Genomic DNA, 17,332 nt, shown 5'->3' with positions numbered 1-17,332 from the left:
TGGTAGATACACTGTACCACTTAGACTAAACCAATTGTTACTGCAAGGTGTAAATCGTGGAAGAAAGGCAGCAACAGCTTGGACATCTGTGAAGCCGGTCACATGGTTTGATAGTGCCCTATTTACTACCTTTATTTATCTGTGTCTATTATGAACTGAAGTGCTATATGAAAACCCATCCCGTAAACTGGGATGTAATGAAGCCTGTCTCAGCTTAACATTTTGTATTGTTATTGGAGGAGCAGACAGTACAGAAATAACAGGACAGAGAGAGGAGGAATGATATGCAAAGCAAAGGTCCCCAGGTTGACTGAGGAAACTGGGGACATTGTTTCCGTATATTCATGGTCAGCCCCTTAAACCCCTGGGTGCCCCCAAACATCAACATTCTTCACTCTTGGGCAAGGACCACTCAAATGCACCATTAGTTTTGGCAGATAGCTGAATTTCTAGAGGAGGCTCCGGTCCAGCCTGGCCGTCAGGTTATCTCCGAAGAGTATTCCTTCATTTGTCACATCCTGCCGTTGGGTCCATCCCTCAAATTCAGAGGCAATTAATCATGAGCTGTATTCTAGATACAGTGGCCATTTTAAGATGTTGTCAGCCTCGGCTCTACTTTCATTAGTCCAATCCTCCTTCTAGCTATGCTCACAGGATCTGCCTAAATTTCGGCATGGCTCAGAAGGTGATGGTAACTGGAAGAAGTTTCATTGGTTGCTGACAGCACTGCCTGTCCCTGATTGGACAAGCACAACAAAGCAAAAGTTACCAGCCTTTTATTGCTGCAGACCAGGACAACCATTACTTTAAAAAAAAAAAAAAAAAGGAGTGTTGTTTGCGAATGTCCCTATACTGTTTCAGGGTACCGCTTGACCATCAGTCATAGACCCTCTGAGCCTGTGCATGGTGACCAGCAGTAAATGTCATTAATCTGTCGGTGCTGATTAAAAAGGCGACCGGCAGGTTTAGAGTGAAATGTCTCGGCAGCTAACTGGATAGTTTTCCATTGAATTTGGTTCAGACATTAATTTCCCCTGCAGGAAGAATTGCAATCATTCTGGGGATCCTCCTGACTTGTCATCTCGTGCCGTCCTCAGATCAAAATTTCAACTTGTCCAATATTTTTTTTTAATGACCAAACACTCAACTGTGCTCTGTGTTTACTGCTAATTAGCAGATGCTATCATGCTAACATGCTAATCAAAGATGATGAACGTTGTAAACGTTACACCTGCTAAATATCAGCATGTTCAGTGTTAGCGTGTTAGCATGCTGATGATAGCATGTCAGTGAATGCACCACGGTTGCAAAGTACAGTCCCACAGAGCTGCAGGTGTGACTGTCGACTCTCAGTCTGGTCACTAACATGTTCTGTTATGATTAGTAGATTCCTTACAGGTTTATGTTCTTATGTTGACTGCTGACAACAATTCTTGTTGCCAAGTTGGAGCCACCAAAGTCTTGCATGGTCTCCTTGAAGTTAGAACACTTATATGAGCAGCTGTTCCTCATTAGAAGTTGTATTTACAAAAATCAGGCATGACATATGCAGCATTAATTATCTTTTTCTATTAAATCAGTAAAGCTGTAGGTGGTGCAGGCGGAGATGTGGTGACAGAAAAAAAATTAAAAATCCTCCCTGAATTTCTCCTTGATTGCAGACAAAAGCTTCCCTTGTGTCAACTTTAATTTAAATTTAATGAAAATATAGAAGCAGCACATTTAAAGAGTGAAGTGGGTTTCAGTGACAGATGAGTCCTGTGCGGAGTCAGGCTGGCTGTGTAACAGCTGTAGTACAGAATGTGAGTTAAGCAAAACACATGTATTGACAGGTTATGTAAGTCAGTGTCAGTTCTGGCACACACAGCGAAGCGGAAGCGACTATCAAACTTGGGGAAATCATTTCCACGCTTTCCATTACAAGTCCACTGTCTGCTGCATAATGAATCTGATGACGAGTCACAGTTGTATAATTAAAATGATTAATTGGAATTAGTGGATAAATCCTGTTCAAAGGTCCGCCTGTTCACTCCTGCCTCTGTTGTATCATTTAAGCGTTATTCTCCATTAACCTTATGCCTGTTTACATTCGAACAGTATGCCCAGTGTACAGCTCCCTCCTGTGTCACCGCAGTAAGACAAGATTAATGCTGCCCTTTCCAAATGTTCCAGGACACTCCCCTCAGATGTTCAGTAAACAGCAGAAATATTCCTGCCATATCTGCATCATTGTGCTCTGTAAAGGATAACAGTTCATTCCATAACGCTAATACAACAAATATTCAATAATTTATCAAACATAAATGCTGAAGCACCACGAACGCCTGAAATATTCATAGAAAATCATGGCAGCTTGGCAGAAGATGTATGTCCCCCGTTGGTTTGAACTGTGTGTCGCCCAGAGGAAAGAAAAGCTGTTACTGTATTTTTAACAGCCAGAGTTTTTACAAGGCTTGCTACATGGCTCTTCTCCATTATTGATGTCTTTTTTTTTTTTCCCCCACCTTCTACCTTCTGCGGTATCATTTCAGTGCAGAAAGCATGTGAGAATAAATCTGAATTTATTTAACAGCAAAAAAAAAAAAAAAAAAAAGACTGTGCGAATATAGTCACGTGTGACTGTGAACGTCATCAAGAAACAACTGGACAGAGCAGAAAACAAAGCACCCTGTCCTTTGGCCTTGTATTTGATAATATACGCACTAAAGATCAAGCTAGGTTGCAGCACATGATTAAAAAGGTGAGGCGGGGTGCTGCTGGGTGAACACCTGCACTCTGAAGAAGGCAGATCACATCCTCAGTGACCCTGCATAACCACAGAACAGCAGCACTGAGGATGATCTGCTCAGGAAAATTACAAAAACAAAAAACACATGGTTTAACAAGCAATTTGTCCCAACTGCAATTACAGTGTTTCAACTGCAATTAGACTGTCTGTAAACCTGCAACTAGACTGCTAAACAGCAGGGACAGTAATCGACGGACTGTAGGAGTTTATTGGCCGCTGATTTCCAGGCTGATGTAGGGACGCTCTCTGAGGGCCAGTGATGTCTGACGTGCTGCTGCATTTTTTGTATGATTTCAAGATTGATGGGTGTTTTTATGATGCGAGGATTTGCCGCAGGGACCTCGCCCAGACTGTAAATGATAAGATGGATGTGTTTGTATTTTTCTTATTATCAACAAATCTCATAAAAAATACCAACACCAACAATGTGTTATTCCTTTCTGAGCTTCAAAACTTCCCAATTCTGTCCGTACCACGTATTTCACAATAGCAAAAGTGTAGAGTAACATCAGTCTTATCTTTCTTTTTGTTATCTTCTGTCTCTTTTGTATTAAGAGCTCATTGCAGCTGTAATTTTCTCACCTGTCAACCAAAAAGTGTCCGTCACAGTTTTGTTTTTTGTTGGTTTGTTTTTTTTATAATACAATTTAAATTCCTGTTCTTTTTATTTAATATTTTTATTCCAAACCAGAAACACGTCCATTATTTTTCCAGGTTTTTCTTGTAGCAAACTTCCTGTATTTACACCAGTTAAATATAAAAATCCTCGGAATCTCAGAGAAAGTATCAAGACATGCATCATTTCCACAGGAATGTTGGGCTTTAGAAGTGAGAATAACTTCTTTCTTTTCTCCTTTATAGAGCCTTGATAGGAATATTGTGGTACGCAGCCACGCACGGGTGTCCTCCCTCACCTTGAAAAACATCCAGTTCACCTACGCCGGCGAGTATCTCTGCACCGCCAGCAACTCCATCGGTCAGGACAACAAGCACATGTACCTGGAAGTCCGCTGTAAGTCACCCGACTCTATCTGCACCCACTCTAATGGTTTTTCACAGCTGTCTATACACATCGTGTTTATTTTTGCACTGTTCTAGATTATTAAGCAGCTTGTTACTGCTGATGTTTGCTGCATAAACTTTTTCACTTTTCACCCGAATCTCAGGAGGAAAGCAGAGTGTATTTTCCAAAATGTTGAACTAAATGTTGAACTCTTCAGTGAAGAAAAATAAATATTGAAGAAGCAATTTTAAATGTCTAAGGCCGGACATTAAGACTACATAAAATAATTCTGCTCAAGCAAACTCTGTTACAGGCTCACATCTGTCTGTTGTTAGCCGTGATCTGCAGCAGCTGTTCCTCTCTCCACGTTGGCTCAGGACAGTCATCGCATTAAATATCAGTGACTAATATTGGATTGGAAAGTTGTATTCTTCGGTGATGGTCAGTGCATTTCATCTCAGGAGTGCTTTTGTTGGAGCTGGCGTTTGTTGGTGCTCAGACATTTTCTGAACCTGTCTGCTTCTGCTCGGCAGTGATTTTCTCTGTCTCCCAAAATGGCGTTTGACAGCCCCCCTGAAAACTTGTCTAGTATTCGTTCATTAGCTTTAGGAAAGTACGCAGAGGAATCAATAGCACTAGTAATGGAACAGTAAGAACGAGAAGCTTTACACTTATGCCTTTTATCCGAACCACACCTGTCTCGTGGCTGCCTTGCGTGTGGATATCTTTCTCCCAGCATCCTCTGCAAGGGATTTCTCCTCATATTGATTGTTTAATGTTGGTGCAAGACAGAAGATCTCACTGTTTGATTCAGATGGACTGACCACATGAAAACAGAGGTGGTTTCACTCCACCTCAGACTGACACGTATTCAGTCTTCAGACAGGAGTTCTGCAGCCTGTTGCACCAGCTGAACTTGTTAGATTTTAAGCTGAAGACGAATCAACACACATCACTGCTTCATCAATTTAGTTTCACATTCATTTTTTACTTTGTTCATCCGCCCCATCTCTATACTTAGAACTGCAATCAAACATCATTACAGAATGAAGTTTTACTGAGCGCATATTCACATGAAAAGGAAGATAAATGCGCTGTTATAACAGAAATGAAGACTCTTATTTTTAAAAAAGAGAGAACATAATGTATGCTATGTGTAGTTCTCTATGGCGAGGATGGCTGTATCGAACATAAATATTGTCCTTAGAAAGCTTCCATCTTGGCGACAGGATTCTGATACAGTCAGCACCTTAACCGTAACAAATTCCTGTTACGGGCAACCCAGTGGCACCAGCAGCTATTCCCATCTCAAGTGAAGTGAAGTGGCATGAAGTAACTGTGCACCGTCGTCAACAACGTTACGAGATGTAAACTGTCACGGGAAACGTGCCAACAATATGTTCCTCTGGCTCTTCTCACATTGATTCTCACCATATTTCTGTTCCACCAACGTAACAGTTAATAAGGAACAACTTTCACCTGCTCAGGGGAGGTGTATGTTGTACACTTTGTTGTGAATTACTCATGTGGAGCAGTAAATTACTACTTTATGCTGCGTTTGAAGCTGCACATGGCTGGCTGCAACAGGCTTGTAGTAGTCGTTTTTTATTCAGTCATCGCACATAATATAGTAAATATAGTAAAGACAAAATAACCCACAAAGTCAACGGTTGATGTATTAAGTAGTGACTGAACAGGCTCAGGCCGAACATTGCCTACATTCTTATCAATTAAGCTCCCCACCCCAAAAAAAAAAAAGAAAACGTTCACACTTGTAACCCTCAGAAATCGCTCTGTTAACCACAAATTAAAATTCACATTAGCATTTGTAAGCCTCAAAAATAGCTTTACAGACTATTCTTAGAAAACTGAAAGCAAATTACACATTTTTTAAAATTGTACTTGCATTTTTTCATAATTCAACCTCAACAATAACACATCTCCTTTTAATCCCTTTTTTTATTAGCTTTTTGTGAAGTAAAATTACAAACACTTCTCAGACACACAATTCATGTCTTAATTCATGCTTATGTTACATTTTTCTGGGGGTAAACAAAAACTACAGTGATCAGAACAACAGCTAAACTTACTTCACAATCAATGCCTTTTAGAAATGATAAAAGAATGAACCCATGGCGCTGGAGGCCGTCAGCAGGAGGGTCACAGGACGATGGAAATGCTCTGAAGCTACAGTGTTCTGGCAGTTACCTCTATTTCTGGGGATGAATAGTGTAGGTGAGAGAGCAGAGTTTGCTGGGTCAGTGGTACCACTGTGATTTGTTACCATGGAAACAAAAGTCTCAGTTCTGACGTAGACCTAAAAGAGCTACATTTTCCACAAGGTTCATTTGTTGTTGATAAAGCTGTCCTCAAGACACACTAACATACTACAGCATCCAAAAGAGCTGCAGAGATGCCAAGGACATGTGCCCTGTGTTTTTTCATGCATTTCCCCATCAGTGCCTTACCTAACACAAAGCATATGCCTGGAGAGATTAGATGTGCGTAATGGAAGCCAAATCATTCTTGATCTCATTTTGAAATCTGTCGAATGTTACCTTGGTAAAAAAAAAAGAGGGAGAAAGAGAAAAATAAAGCCAATGAATGCTTAATTGGATTAATATGCCCTGCTCTCAATGCGCCAGCAATTTGCTCAGAGATATAATCACAACGCGGTGTTGATAGAGTTGTTTGAGGGCTTGCAGTTAGCTAGAGTAATCAGCGAGTAATCAGGTAGCTGATTCACTGTTGGCAAGCAATTATCGATAAGAGAAGGTGCTTTGTCTTGAGCAGAGCTCTCACTCTCTGTCCTCTCTATCACCACTCAGTCACTCGCAAAATGAAGACGTTATCTAAGCATGGAACTTCCTATCTGCCGCACAGCATGATCCCATTAGCCGGGCTAAGAGTGTCTAGGTTTGCTGCTGAAAGTGTTAATATCTCCTCTGTTTGAGCTCCCATTTTGTCAGCCGTCGAGGTTTGTTTACTTTCCCCTGTGAAAACACTGAGCTGCAAACAGAGCCCTTCTTATGTACTCATCTCTGTCCTGTTGGTTTTTACAGTCAGATAGTCCTTTCTCATGTGCATCGCTTTTATTTTGTATATTTACCAACTTCAAAATACTTACTAATCTGCAGACATTAACAGTTTGAATTGCGATGATGATGATGATGATGATGATGAAGATGAAGACTGAAACTGCAGAGAGCCATTGTTATATTATCCGTGGCGAGATAGAATCAGCGTTTATGCAATCAGCTGACCCTAAAAATATCCGGGGATTAATTTCTTTTATTCTTTAAAGCAAAAGCTGAGTGTCACAAAGGTGTGGATTAATCACGATGAGCTGATCTTCAAGAGCCTGTAGCAATGAGCAAAACCATGCTACTTATTAGAACTGTCCTTCTCACAATGCACAATTTATGAACAAGCTACAAACTCTCCAGACTGTAAATACAAGCTTTGCTCACAGTCACATATGCAGTGTTTATATTTTAATATATAGCCTATAATGGAGATACCCAGTGCTTTATGTTTTATGAAATAAACGTCATTTATCATATATTTTTAATTAAATCCTTAATGTAACATACTAAATATTCTTCCTAATAGTGCTGTAATTGTAGCTCATCTTATGTATACTGGATATTACCCCTTGTAATTAATACTTTCATGGTCATCACTATGTTTTGTATGTGTTTTATGTGTCATGTGACCTACGTGAGCACCGATGGCAGATTTACAGAATTTAAAACTGCTCTTAAAACCCATCTCTCTAAACCAGCGTTCTGACTTTATACTTCCATACAGATTTGCTTTTGAACGTCTTATTGTTGATTTTACTGATGTTTTATCACTGGTGCTTTGTTGCTTATTGCAATCTATTATTACTGATTTTATGTGAAAGACCAAAGAAGCAGAAATCAAACAGGCAGGTCAGACGCGCTGTAGTGAGTCAATGAGGCCCGAACCATCAGTGATAAAAGAGCGAGAGAGTCTCCGGGCTTCAGGAGATGGAGCATCTATTGACTCATCCTCGTTCATCAATTCCAGCGCACAGTGTGCTGCTGGGTTTTCAAGGATCCAGGGTCAGAAGTAAAGCAGCATCAGGGGCCACAGCGTTTCACAGCACTCGCGAAGCAAAGCATACTTCACTGCAGCCGATGATGCGAGCGGGATATAATGAAAAAAAAAGAAGCAACAGGAAAACAATCATCTCCTCTTATTGCCTCTTATGTCTCAATGATGATGCCCAAAATGGAGGTTCAGGGTAAAAAGTTGTGACCGTATGGAACCAATTCATTTCAGCGAGCACGTCAGCGTCGCTTGTTAAATACAAGGTACACTGTAGCATGGGTGCTACTAGCGTTATTGGTCTCTCTCTGCAGGTATCCAATACAGAAAAGTAGCAGAGAGAAGAAGAAGACTCTAATGTTTATCAAAACCAGCTGAATTTCCTGTTGCAGTCGGAACCTGACAGTATGCGGCACTGTTATTTATGTTGACTCAGTGCTCATGACTGTGAGCCTGTTAAGACGTACTGTATAAAAATGACACTCAGCCCTGTGAGACATCGAAGTGTTTTTGTAATTGCTGAGCTGGAGCATCTTTTTGTCACAAGTGAAACGGGCAAAAAAAATAAAAATAAAATAAAAAAATCAGTGTTCCATAAACCCAGCACAGGTTGTCTTTAATACTTAAATTCATATAATAATAAACCAGGAATGTATAGAAATGAGACAAATACATCCATTAGACTGCACTCAGCGTTTGTTTACCGTTCTGTAAGATTGCAGGTTCTGGCAGAATTACCACGAGAGCTCCGGCTGCTCTCAGGAGCGATAGTGAAGTGCGATTTAAATGTCTTTTTTTTTTTTTTTGATTTCGAAAAGCGAGATTTCTAAATGAAGTATCACGCTGGTAGCCGTGGTTAAGAGCTGCTGGAAGGCTTCAGGGGAAGGAATGAAATATTGCCATCCCATAATTCTTTGCTTCTGCAATAGATGGCTCAGCGTGGCCTTTCCCAGCTGGCTGATTCCTTATCTATCCCGGGGATTTGATGATTTGATAGATTTGATAATAGTGTGTATGTTGTGTAAAAAGATTTGTTAGTGGAACATCTCACACACCTCTGGAATGAAGCGTCAGTAATGGATTATAAAAACATTACATTTGTAGATTGAGTATCAGTGACTGTTTGACTCATTTTGGCAACATTAATTATGCACAAACCAAAGCCTAGTACAGTTTGTTTTTAGATCTGCAAACAAAATCCCCTGAAGGTGGAACAGTATTTGTAGTCGTGTCAGTCACAGCAGGCCACCAAGTAAAGTAAAGTAAACTGTTCAAAACACGCACGCTGTGATGTTTACCATCTTCACTTCCCCGTGTGACGCTGCAGATCTTCCGAAGATCGAGGGTGCCGTGGTGGCGTACACGTGGGAGGGAAACCCGGTCAACATCAGCTGTAAGGTGGACGCTCACCCGGGAGCCTCGGTCGTTTGGTTCAGGGACAACTACCAGCTGCCCAACGCCAACGTTACCAACAGCAAGATCTACCACACGCCAACCGCCAGCTACCTGGAGGTCTGCCGCACCTGCCGTCTTTACACTGACACATAAAGACACAAGAGTTGATCCAACACAGAGGGATTGTTTTTGTTTTTTTTTAAGACGGATAGAAATCAACCATTAGAAGCAGTTGTGCATCGTTTTCGTTGCACTTTAGTGTGATTTGACCTGCTGCTTCCTAGAGGCGCTCTTGTTATTTATAATTGAGTCGTTTTAAATGAAAAAGAAAACGTTTTTTTACTTTTTTGTCATTTAAAAAGTAATTCCTGTTTATTATTCATGAATGAAACAGGTAAACACACCTCAGCTGTGGATAGAGAGTGTCTTGAGTAATGACATGAATAGCTAACAAGTGCAGAGCGCTAGATACTGACGTTAATGAAGCAGTGGGTAATGACTACTTCCTGCAGTAGATATCTGCACCTCTGCTTACTGACCAACTTCCTAATGAATCACTTGGGATTAGCCATGACTGAACTGCAACACGTGCACCAATCACTAATAATTACATGTTATTGACGTATGTTCCTAGTGGTATTCTTCTCTTGTTCATTTGGACGGTCTTACCACATTACCATGTTTTGTTTGTTTGTTTGTTTGTCTGTTTGTTTGTTTGTTTGTTTGTCTGTTTCTGCGGCTCAGGTTACCCCTGATTCTGAGAGTGATTATGGGACCTACAACTGCACAGCAACCAACGCGATGGGCACTGGGTCCAAGGAGTTCATTCTTATCCAAGCAGGTTTGTTCACTGAGCAATTTCTTTTTTTCTTTTTTCTTTTTTTCAAATTCATCAGAAGTTTAAGAAATAAATAAATCATTTTTAATTTAAACTTGATGACTTCACAATCCCCGAAATTATGAACTTATCAATGTTATAGTAGATAATGAATGAATACCACCAGCACCTCCACCCTCCCGTTTCAGTCCCTAACCAAATGATTGTTCCAAGGTCAAGATTAATCCGCTGGGGGTTTAACAGCTCAGCAGTAAAACCAGAAGCAAGGCCCATTAGAAGTTATGGATAAAATTTTAAAGTCAATTCTAAAGGCAGTCAGAAGCCAGTGAAAGGACAATGTGTGAAGTGTATATATATGTGAAATCCCTCGGGGGGCTGACTTTTAATAAGCTGCAGACAGTAAACAGGGCATTACACTACAATCAAGACAAGAGGTAGTGAAAGTGTGAGTGTCAGTTTCTGGATGTTAAGTGAACTTCTTGGTCTTTTGAGATCACCCAGAGCTGGATACAAGCGTACACTACTGATTTTCATCTATTCGTCTGAACCGAGGTTGTAGTCGAAAGAAAACACCAAGAGTCTTGCAGTGGTGAGTGGCACAGTGAACTGAATCTATTTAAAAGCTGCTGTTTTCACTGCAGTAATTACAGCAATAACAATAATTGAGATCTCTTGTTTGTATTTACAGTAATTGCAGGACGATCTAAAACAACCACTTACGAAATGTTCTCAAACCAATTCAGGAAGACGCTAATTTCCTTGAGATGATTAACGGGGTCGTAGCTAAGATACAACTCTGTGTTGACTGTGTAAAAATGGAAAGAATTAATGTTTATGTTTGAGATGTCCCCGAAGCAGCACATAAAGACCACAGCACAGACTAAACATGTAATGAGCAAAAATTCAAATCACACTGGAACTGTCCTCTAAATCCTAAAGATTGGTTTGTGTTAGCTTCATTTGGTATGCAAATTGTTTTGGACCCATTAGAGGAGGTAGGTCACTCAGGACCTTGACTAAATACAGTGTGGTCCAATTAATTGTACTGACAACCTCTGCTGCTTCTGTGCAATACACTGTAGGCCCTTTGAGGTGTTTTCTTTTGGCTTTCTCATTTGCTGCAGAACTCGTCAGTATGCCTAAAGCGTCTACTTCCAACCTGAGCTGGACAAAATAAACCCTTTTCAAATGTGTCTTCACACCTTTGATATGTCAATGAAAAAACAATCCGACGTGTAGCGTGAAGCAAAGACCCCTGAACAGTCATTTCAATTTCAAGGGTAATTAAGCAGTCTTTGCGTGACATAATAATGGTACATAATCCAGAAATAATTAGGTGGGTTTATCATTACTGGAGCATCATTTGCAGTTTCTGTTTGTATGATGGCGGTGAGTGCGTGGCTCTAGGACGTTTGCAGACATACATAAATGGATTGGTGATTAGTTTGTTCTGTCACCTTTTAGTGTTGAGATAAACATCGAGTCCAGTGTCATTTTGTAATTAGTAGCGCTGAGGTTTCAGTACTAAGATTCAAATCTTAAGTCTAAAGCTAATGACCTCCACAGGCTGCAGTCTTCATTACACCGACCAGTACGATCGTGATGGAGCACACACCACTGATGAACGTGATCATGTCCAGAAAATCTGTCCAGCTGATTGATTTTTTACAAGTGGAAATTTAACTCAATAAGCATCGTCCTTGTCCAAAATGAAATGTTGTGTTCCAGACACACGCCTGACATACACAGCTTCGCCTGAAACATCAAAGACAGGTTCACTTAGTGGCGCGGCAACGTCTGCAGAGGACTGCTAAATTGTGTAGGTTGCTCCATTCCTGCGACCCCTCTGTCTTATCTTCAAAGTACATCACAGGCGGGAGCGAAGGCTGTCGCTGCAAACCGCAGGCTTTGGGGCAGTATAGAGCCACGCCAGCAGCTCGGTTGTGGAAGCAGCTGATTATGGAGCAGTACATTATCAGTGGCTGTTGCAGTGGCTGGCTCCTGAATGCAATAAGCTTTTGGTAAAGCTTAGATCCTGCGGTGCAGTCCTGCATCACTGGACACTGAAATCATTGTCATCATGTTTTATTTTGAAGCATCGAGGTTTCATTTCGAAGACATTTGAATACTTTAATGATAACTGTAAAACAATAAATAACTAATTCAATAGGTTGTATTCACTTTGTGAAGATATAAGCAAAACATGTAATTTGAGTCACTTTGTTAGTCAGGAAGTCTCATTAAAACATTATTAAAATATCAGTAAGGAGAACTTTAAAGTCCCTCAGATGAATCAGTTTCTCTCACTTCAGTTTGTTTTGCAGTTTATTCTAATGAAAAGCTAGTCTTCCCCTATTCAGAGTGTGAGGATCTTTTAAAGCTAACCCTTCCTGTGATGTGGTGTCATCATTTTTACACTTTGAAGTAAGGATGTTAAATATATTGGCAACTTTGAAGCGAAGCCTTGAAAGTGAAAACACAGATATGCCGATGCCTTCTAGATGTCAGTGATGATACTCCCAACTGTTCTTTTTTTTTAAGTAACTCGCAGTGATAAGTGTGATAGTCATCTTCAGCAGTGGCTCAGACGGCGCTCTGCTAAATGGCGTGTGGTGTAAAGACAGTGGCAGCAGCATGGGCATTCCCCTTACAGAGGATATTCTCATAGTAAAACATGCCAGGAAATAAAGCTTTTAAATTCTCAACAAGAGTTTATAAGCTCTCTGTAAAACTTTTTAAGTATTTATTTTTGCATTAATCAAATTAAAATCTTTGGAAATTAAACATTTTTTGAGAGCCACTGTGTTTCTTCTACATGTTGGGAGATGATGCAGTTTGTGCAGCGTTACGCTTCAAGTCTCTTTTCTGTTCTCTGCCGCAGAGGTTCCCTCGTCGCCCGACATGGAATACGTGGTTCCTTTCTCGAGCACAGCAGTGGTCCATTTTTCGGAGCCCGACTCCACGGGTGGAGTTCCCATTCTCAAGTACAGAGTGGAGTGGTGTTTGCCTGGCCAGGAATGGACTGGCAAGGACGTCGACGCTGTCGGCGGTGAGTCATATATTTATTTATATATGTGTATATATATATCTCCTGACTGACGTTCATGAGATGGATGTTTTATTTTATTTAGTCATTGATAACTAATAAAAATCTGATCTCTTCACAACATGACGGCTGGTAACATTAGCTACACTTGCCGTTTCCATTTAATTTTAAATTTTTAAAAGATTATTATTTTGTTATATTGTTGTTCTTTATTGTTATTGTTATTATTGTAGGGAGTGTTTCTTTAGACTGCAGCTCTTACATGATGGAGATATAAACCGGAACTGCAGAAAACATTCCTGCTAGCAACAACGGCTAATCCCAACATGACAGTAGCTGATGTCAAGAGGAGAGGTGGAACACAGTGCAGCCTAAATGACAGTCAGCTCCGACACTGACAGGTCCCAGATAATATCCCCGTCCCACTGAGGGTTTGTGGCTCTTACAAATCTGGATGGTTCCTGTCCTGTCGGCCACATGGGACGTATCAGTCAGTGGTTGACAGGCTCCGCTGTCAGCTCAAGACCCAAGAGCCGCCTGTCACGCCGGCACATACACAAAACAAAACCCACGCACCAACAGTAAATGTCGCCAAAAATACCTCATTCAACCACATCAGCTAATCCCCATCTGATAAAATCGAGCCTCTCACATACTGTATACTGAGAGGACCTTGTCTGTTGCACTGTAACGTGCAGGTGTTTCCTCTTGTATAGTTGTAATTTCAATTTGTAAATTCAGGAATACAAAAGGCCTCGCTAAGCTACAATACCAGGGAGAGGGGAAGTTACATATTGTTATTGTTCAATATATTAAAACATCCAATGACCGACAAGTAAACGTGTTTTAAAGGTCTCTCACGGTATTGTGAATCAGGGATGCAGTCACATGTTTAAAAGCAGTGCTGCACACTGTAACACTTCATGTTTTATGTTTTATGCATTAGATATTTATGCATGACCGTATCCTGCAGTGTGAAGTAAACAATAATCAGTACACTGTATCTAGGTTTATGATGCAGATGGACTACAAATATCCTCGCTCCACCACAGTGACAGCAGGACTCCATAAAAATGCATTTTGTAATTTATGTGACTTCTACCATTTTTTTGTTGATCACAGGCTTAAGGGATAAAAACTGGCCTCATGCTATATTTTTATAACTGCCAACAAATTCCATGAGAAGATAAATATCAACAATGCTTCAGTCCGTCTCTCAATACTTTCTGACTTCCCTACTCTATCTGTGACAGATAAGAAACGTGTTAGTGAGATGAATTTGATGTTCTCTTCGGTTTTTGCTCAATAAAAAACAGAATATCGGCAGCGTTAAACTTTAAATACTGAAATCCACACAGACAAGCACACAAGACAAAAACACGTCTTCTGTGTCTGGGACGATTGTTGAAAGTTTGATGTTTAGTTGTTTTTTTTTTTTTTTATCGCTGCGAGCACCACAAACCAAATTACATCCACTTATTAATTTCTTAAAACGTTAGTGCACTTTCCTTGCTGCAGCAGTAAGCATGCACTGCGGCAGCACAATGATAAACACATAGCAAAGTCAGTCATATTCAGTCAGCCGAACGATTGTTATGATTTGTGGAGATAACCTTTTAGAGAAGCTGAGGAAACCAGCATGTGGTAATCAGTGGTAATTTACTCCACAGCGGCTGGAAATCTCATCTGAACATGAGGGTTTCAGCAGTGACGTCAGTCCTGCTGAAGCTGGCGCTGCTAAAAGCCCAGTTGTATATACATTTGGCCTTTTAAGTTGTATTCACACAGTTTCCCCGAGCACTCGTTTATGCATGGTTCATTATTAAAGTCCGTCTCATTGACGCATTAACTTGAATTTAGAATTTTCCCAGCATCACAGTAATCAAAAAATGTTTCTCAGCTCTTTTGCACCACCATCTAAATTTGTTTTCATCCATGAAATTATTATTCTTTGTATTACACAGTGAGATATCACCCAAGTGGCTTTTTTTTTTTTTTTTTTTTGTACAAAAGTCAGGGAACACAGTGTGTATACAGTATGTGTGTTTGTATCCTGATTGAAATCTCAGTGGTGCCTTGCTAATATGCAAATAACTTTGTCTGTCTATGGAAATGTTGCACATTCTAATCAGGAATTTTTTATTCTTTTTGCCTCTGGAAAAAAAAAAACACCACAAGTTCACACTTTATGGAATTATTTAGATTATATTTATTAAATTTGAAGACACATTCAGACATGATTACGATGTAAATTGATTCAATTCACCCGTGAAAATCGCATTTAATGATAACAGTCGCAGGCTTTTCTAATAGCATTCTTTGCGTGCTACGCTTGACACTCTTTGTGTCACAGTTGATCTTTAATGTTATTTTCCGACAGTAAAACCAGTAACAATAAATCACCCACTGCAATTAGACCTCATCCTTTTCTGAGCTTTTTTGATCTTCATGGTGTTGGTCTGATGTGCCCCTGTTCTGCGTTGTTCCCATTTGTTAATGAGTCTCTATGATTAATCCCATCAGGAGGCTATTCCATCCCACCTGTGGTGACCCACCCGGTGGTAAAACATGTGGCTTATACAGTATAAACACAAACCTGTCTGTGCTGCAATTACAGGCAAATCATTGTGAAAACACAGTTGTATTTATTTACTTGTTTTTAGTTCTTATTATCTATAACAAAACTACATGAAATCAGGAAGAGGAAGCAAAAGAAAAAAGCAAAAGAGCAAACAGACAATGGCTAATCGTCTATATCGTCTAATATACATTTATGTATATATACATATATGTATATATATATGTATGAATATTAACAGAAAGAAAATCTATTTTTGTCCTCCCAAGAAAAAAAACGTCAGCTGTCATTTGTTAACAATGTTTTTTTTTGTGGGTATGTGTTGACATTGTTCATTAATAACAGAAGGCTAGATTTTAATGTGCAGAAAAAAGCTGTAATAGTCATTTATGCATCTGGCAAACATTAGCACATGAAAAGGAATGAACATCTTGGTCCATTCGTCTCAGCTCTCTGTATTCCTGCAGAGACTAACACCACCCTCGTTTCCCACAGGCATGAACAAGGTCACCATCGATGGCCTGAAACCAGAGACCAGCTATGAGGTCAAGATATCCGCCATCAACGGCAAAGGCATAAGCGAGAGCAGCTCGGCCAAGACTTTCAAGACCGAGCCAGTCCGTAAGTACCATCCCCGCTGTTCCTGTCCCTGCTCTCAGTAAACTCCTCTGACCCCCTGAACGCTTTGAACCTAGTGCGCACTCCACCGCCTGCTCATGTCTAGCTGAGTCAAGATGCTTTACAACCCCTACACTCCTCTATTGTCACGACAAGCCCCGGTGCGGTCCTCCTCCAATCCACGGCGGAGGGAATGATAATTCACGATGCCACTGCCACTTCAAAGTCCATCCTCGTTAATAGTGTTAACTTTGCAAAGTGTAACCTCTGTATCCTTCGTCACTGAACAGTATTATGTGCTTCCTTCCTCCTGGATTTCTGCAGTGTGTAAGGCAGACCTCGTCTCCGAGCCCTGCCTCGTTAGCCCACGACTCAGGTGATTTAGACAAAGCGTTCTGGATAGCACTTGTACGTCCTTAAGGCTGATTTATACTTCAGTGTAAAGTGTCAGCTCTGTATTTATAGTGCAGTGACGGTGTGCATTGTTAATATAACAGCCAGAGGTCATGCTCCGCTGAAAATTGTTTATATTTCATGAAGAAGATGGCAGCACATGATGAAATGTCGCAGGAAATTTTTTACTTAACTGTGTTTGAAGGAAAGAAGAAAAAGAAAAAAGTCACTTTAACAGAGCAAGAGAGACACGAGGAGAAAAACCGGCTTGTCAGGCAGATGAGGGAAGTTTTGACCACATTTGTTCATCAACCATGACACTCGCATCAGATCAGATAAATTTTTCTTGTGAATAATCCGTCATCGGATCACAACTGTGTTAGTCACACGGCGGCATCCGCACCCAATGCCGCAAAGAGCAGGAGCAAGACACCATTAACCAAGTGTCAGCCTCAAATACAATGTGTCAACTTTCTGTTTATTTATGTGCCACAATATGTCAAATGATAAGCTCTCACTGAAGTTTAAAGGAGGCCAAGTAGAGGTCCAGGAACTGCTCTTATATTCAAGCTGAGAGAACCTGTACTCTGCAAAACAAA

General features: G+C 40.4%; 1 protein-coding gene across 11 annotated transcripts in view; it reads left to right on the top strand.

The window, feature by feature from the left end:
- ncam1a (neural cell adhesion molecule 1a) overlaps nt 1-17,332 on the top strand; it is a 257,551-nt gene that overhangs the window by 201,248 nt on the left and 38,971 nt on the right. For all 11 annotated transcript variants that reach the window (XM_056398208.1, XM_056398209.1, XM_056398210.1 and 8 more), the window contains 5 exons: nt 3,650-3,800; nt 9,193-9,377; nt 10,005-10,101; nt 12,980-13,147; nt 16,218-16,343. In XM_056398208.1, coding sequence (XP_056254183.1) covers nt 3,650-3,800; nt 9,193-9,377; nt 10,005-10,101; nt 12,980-13,147; nt 16,218-16,343 — 727 coding nt within the window. The remainder of the gene's footprint in view (nt 1-3,649; nt 3,801-9,192; nt 9,378-10,004; nt 10,102-12,979; nt 13,148-16,217; nt 16,344-17,332) is intronic.

Source organism: Seriola aureovittata, chromosome 15 (genome assembly GCF_021018895.1).
Source record: "Seriola aureovittata isolate HTS-2021-v1 ecotype China chromosome 15, ASM2101889v1, whole genome shotgun sequence".
NCBI lineage: Eukaryota > Metazoa > Chordata > Actinopteri > Carangiformes > Carangidae > Seriola > Seriola aureovittata.
The sequence above is the reverse complement of the archived record's forward strand: the minus strand, read 5'-3'. Positions and strand labels throughout refer to the sequence as shown.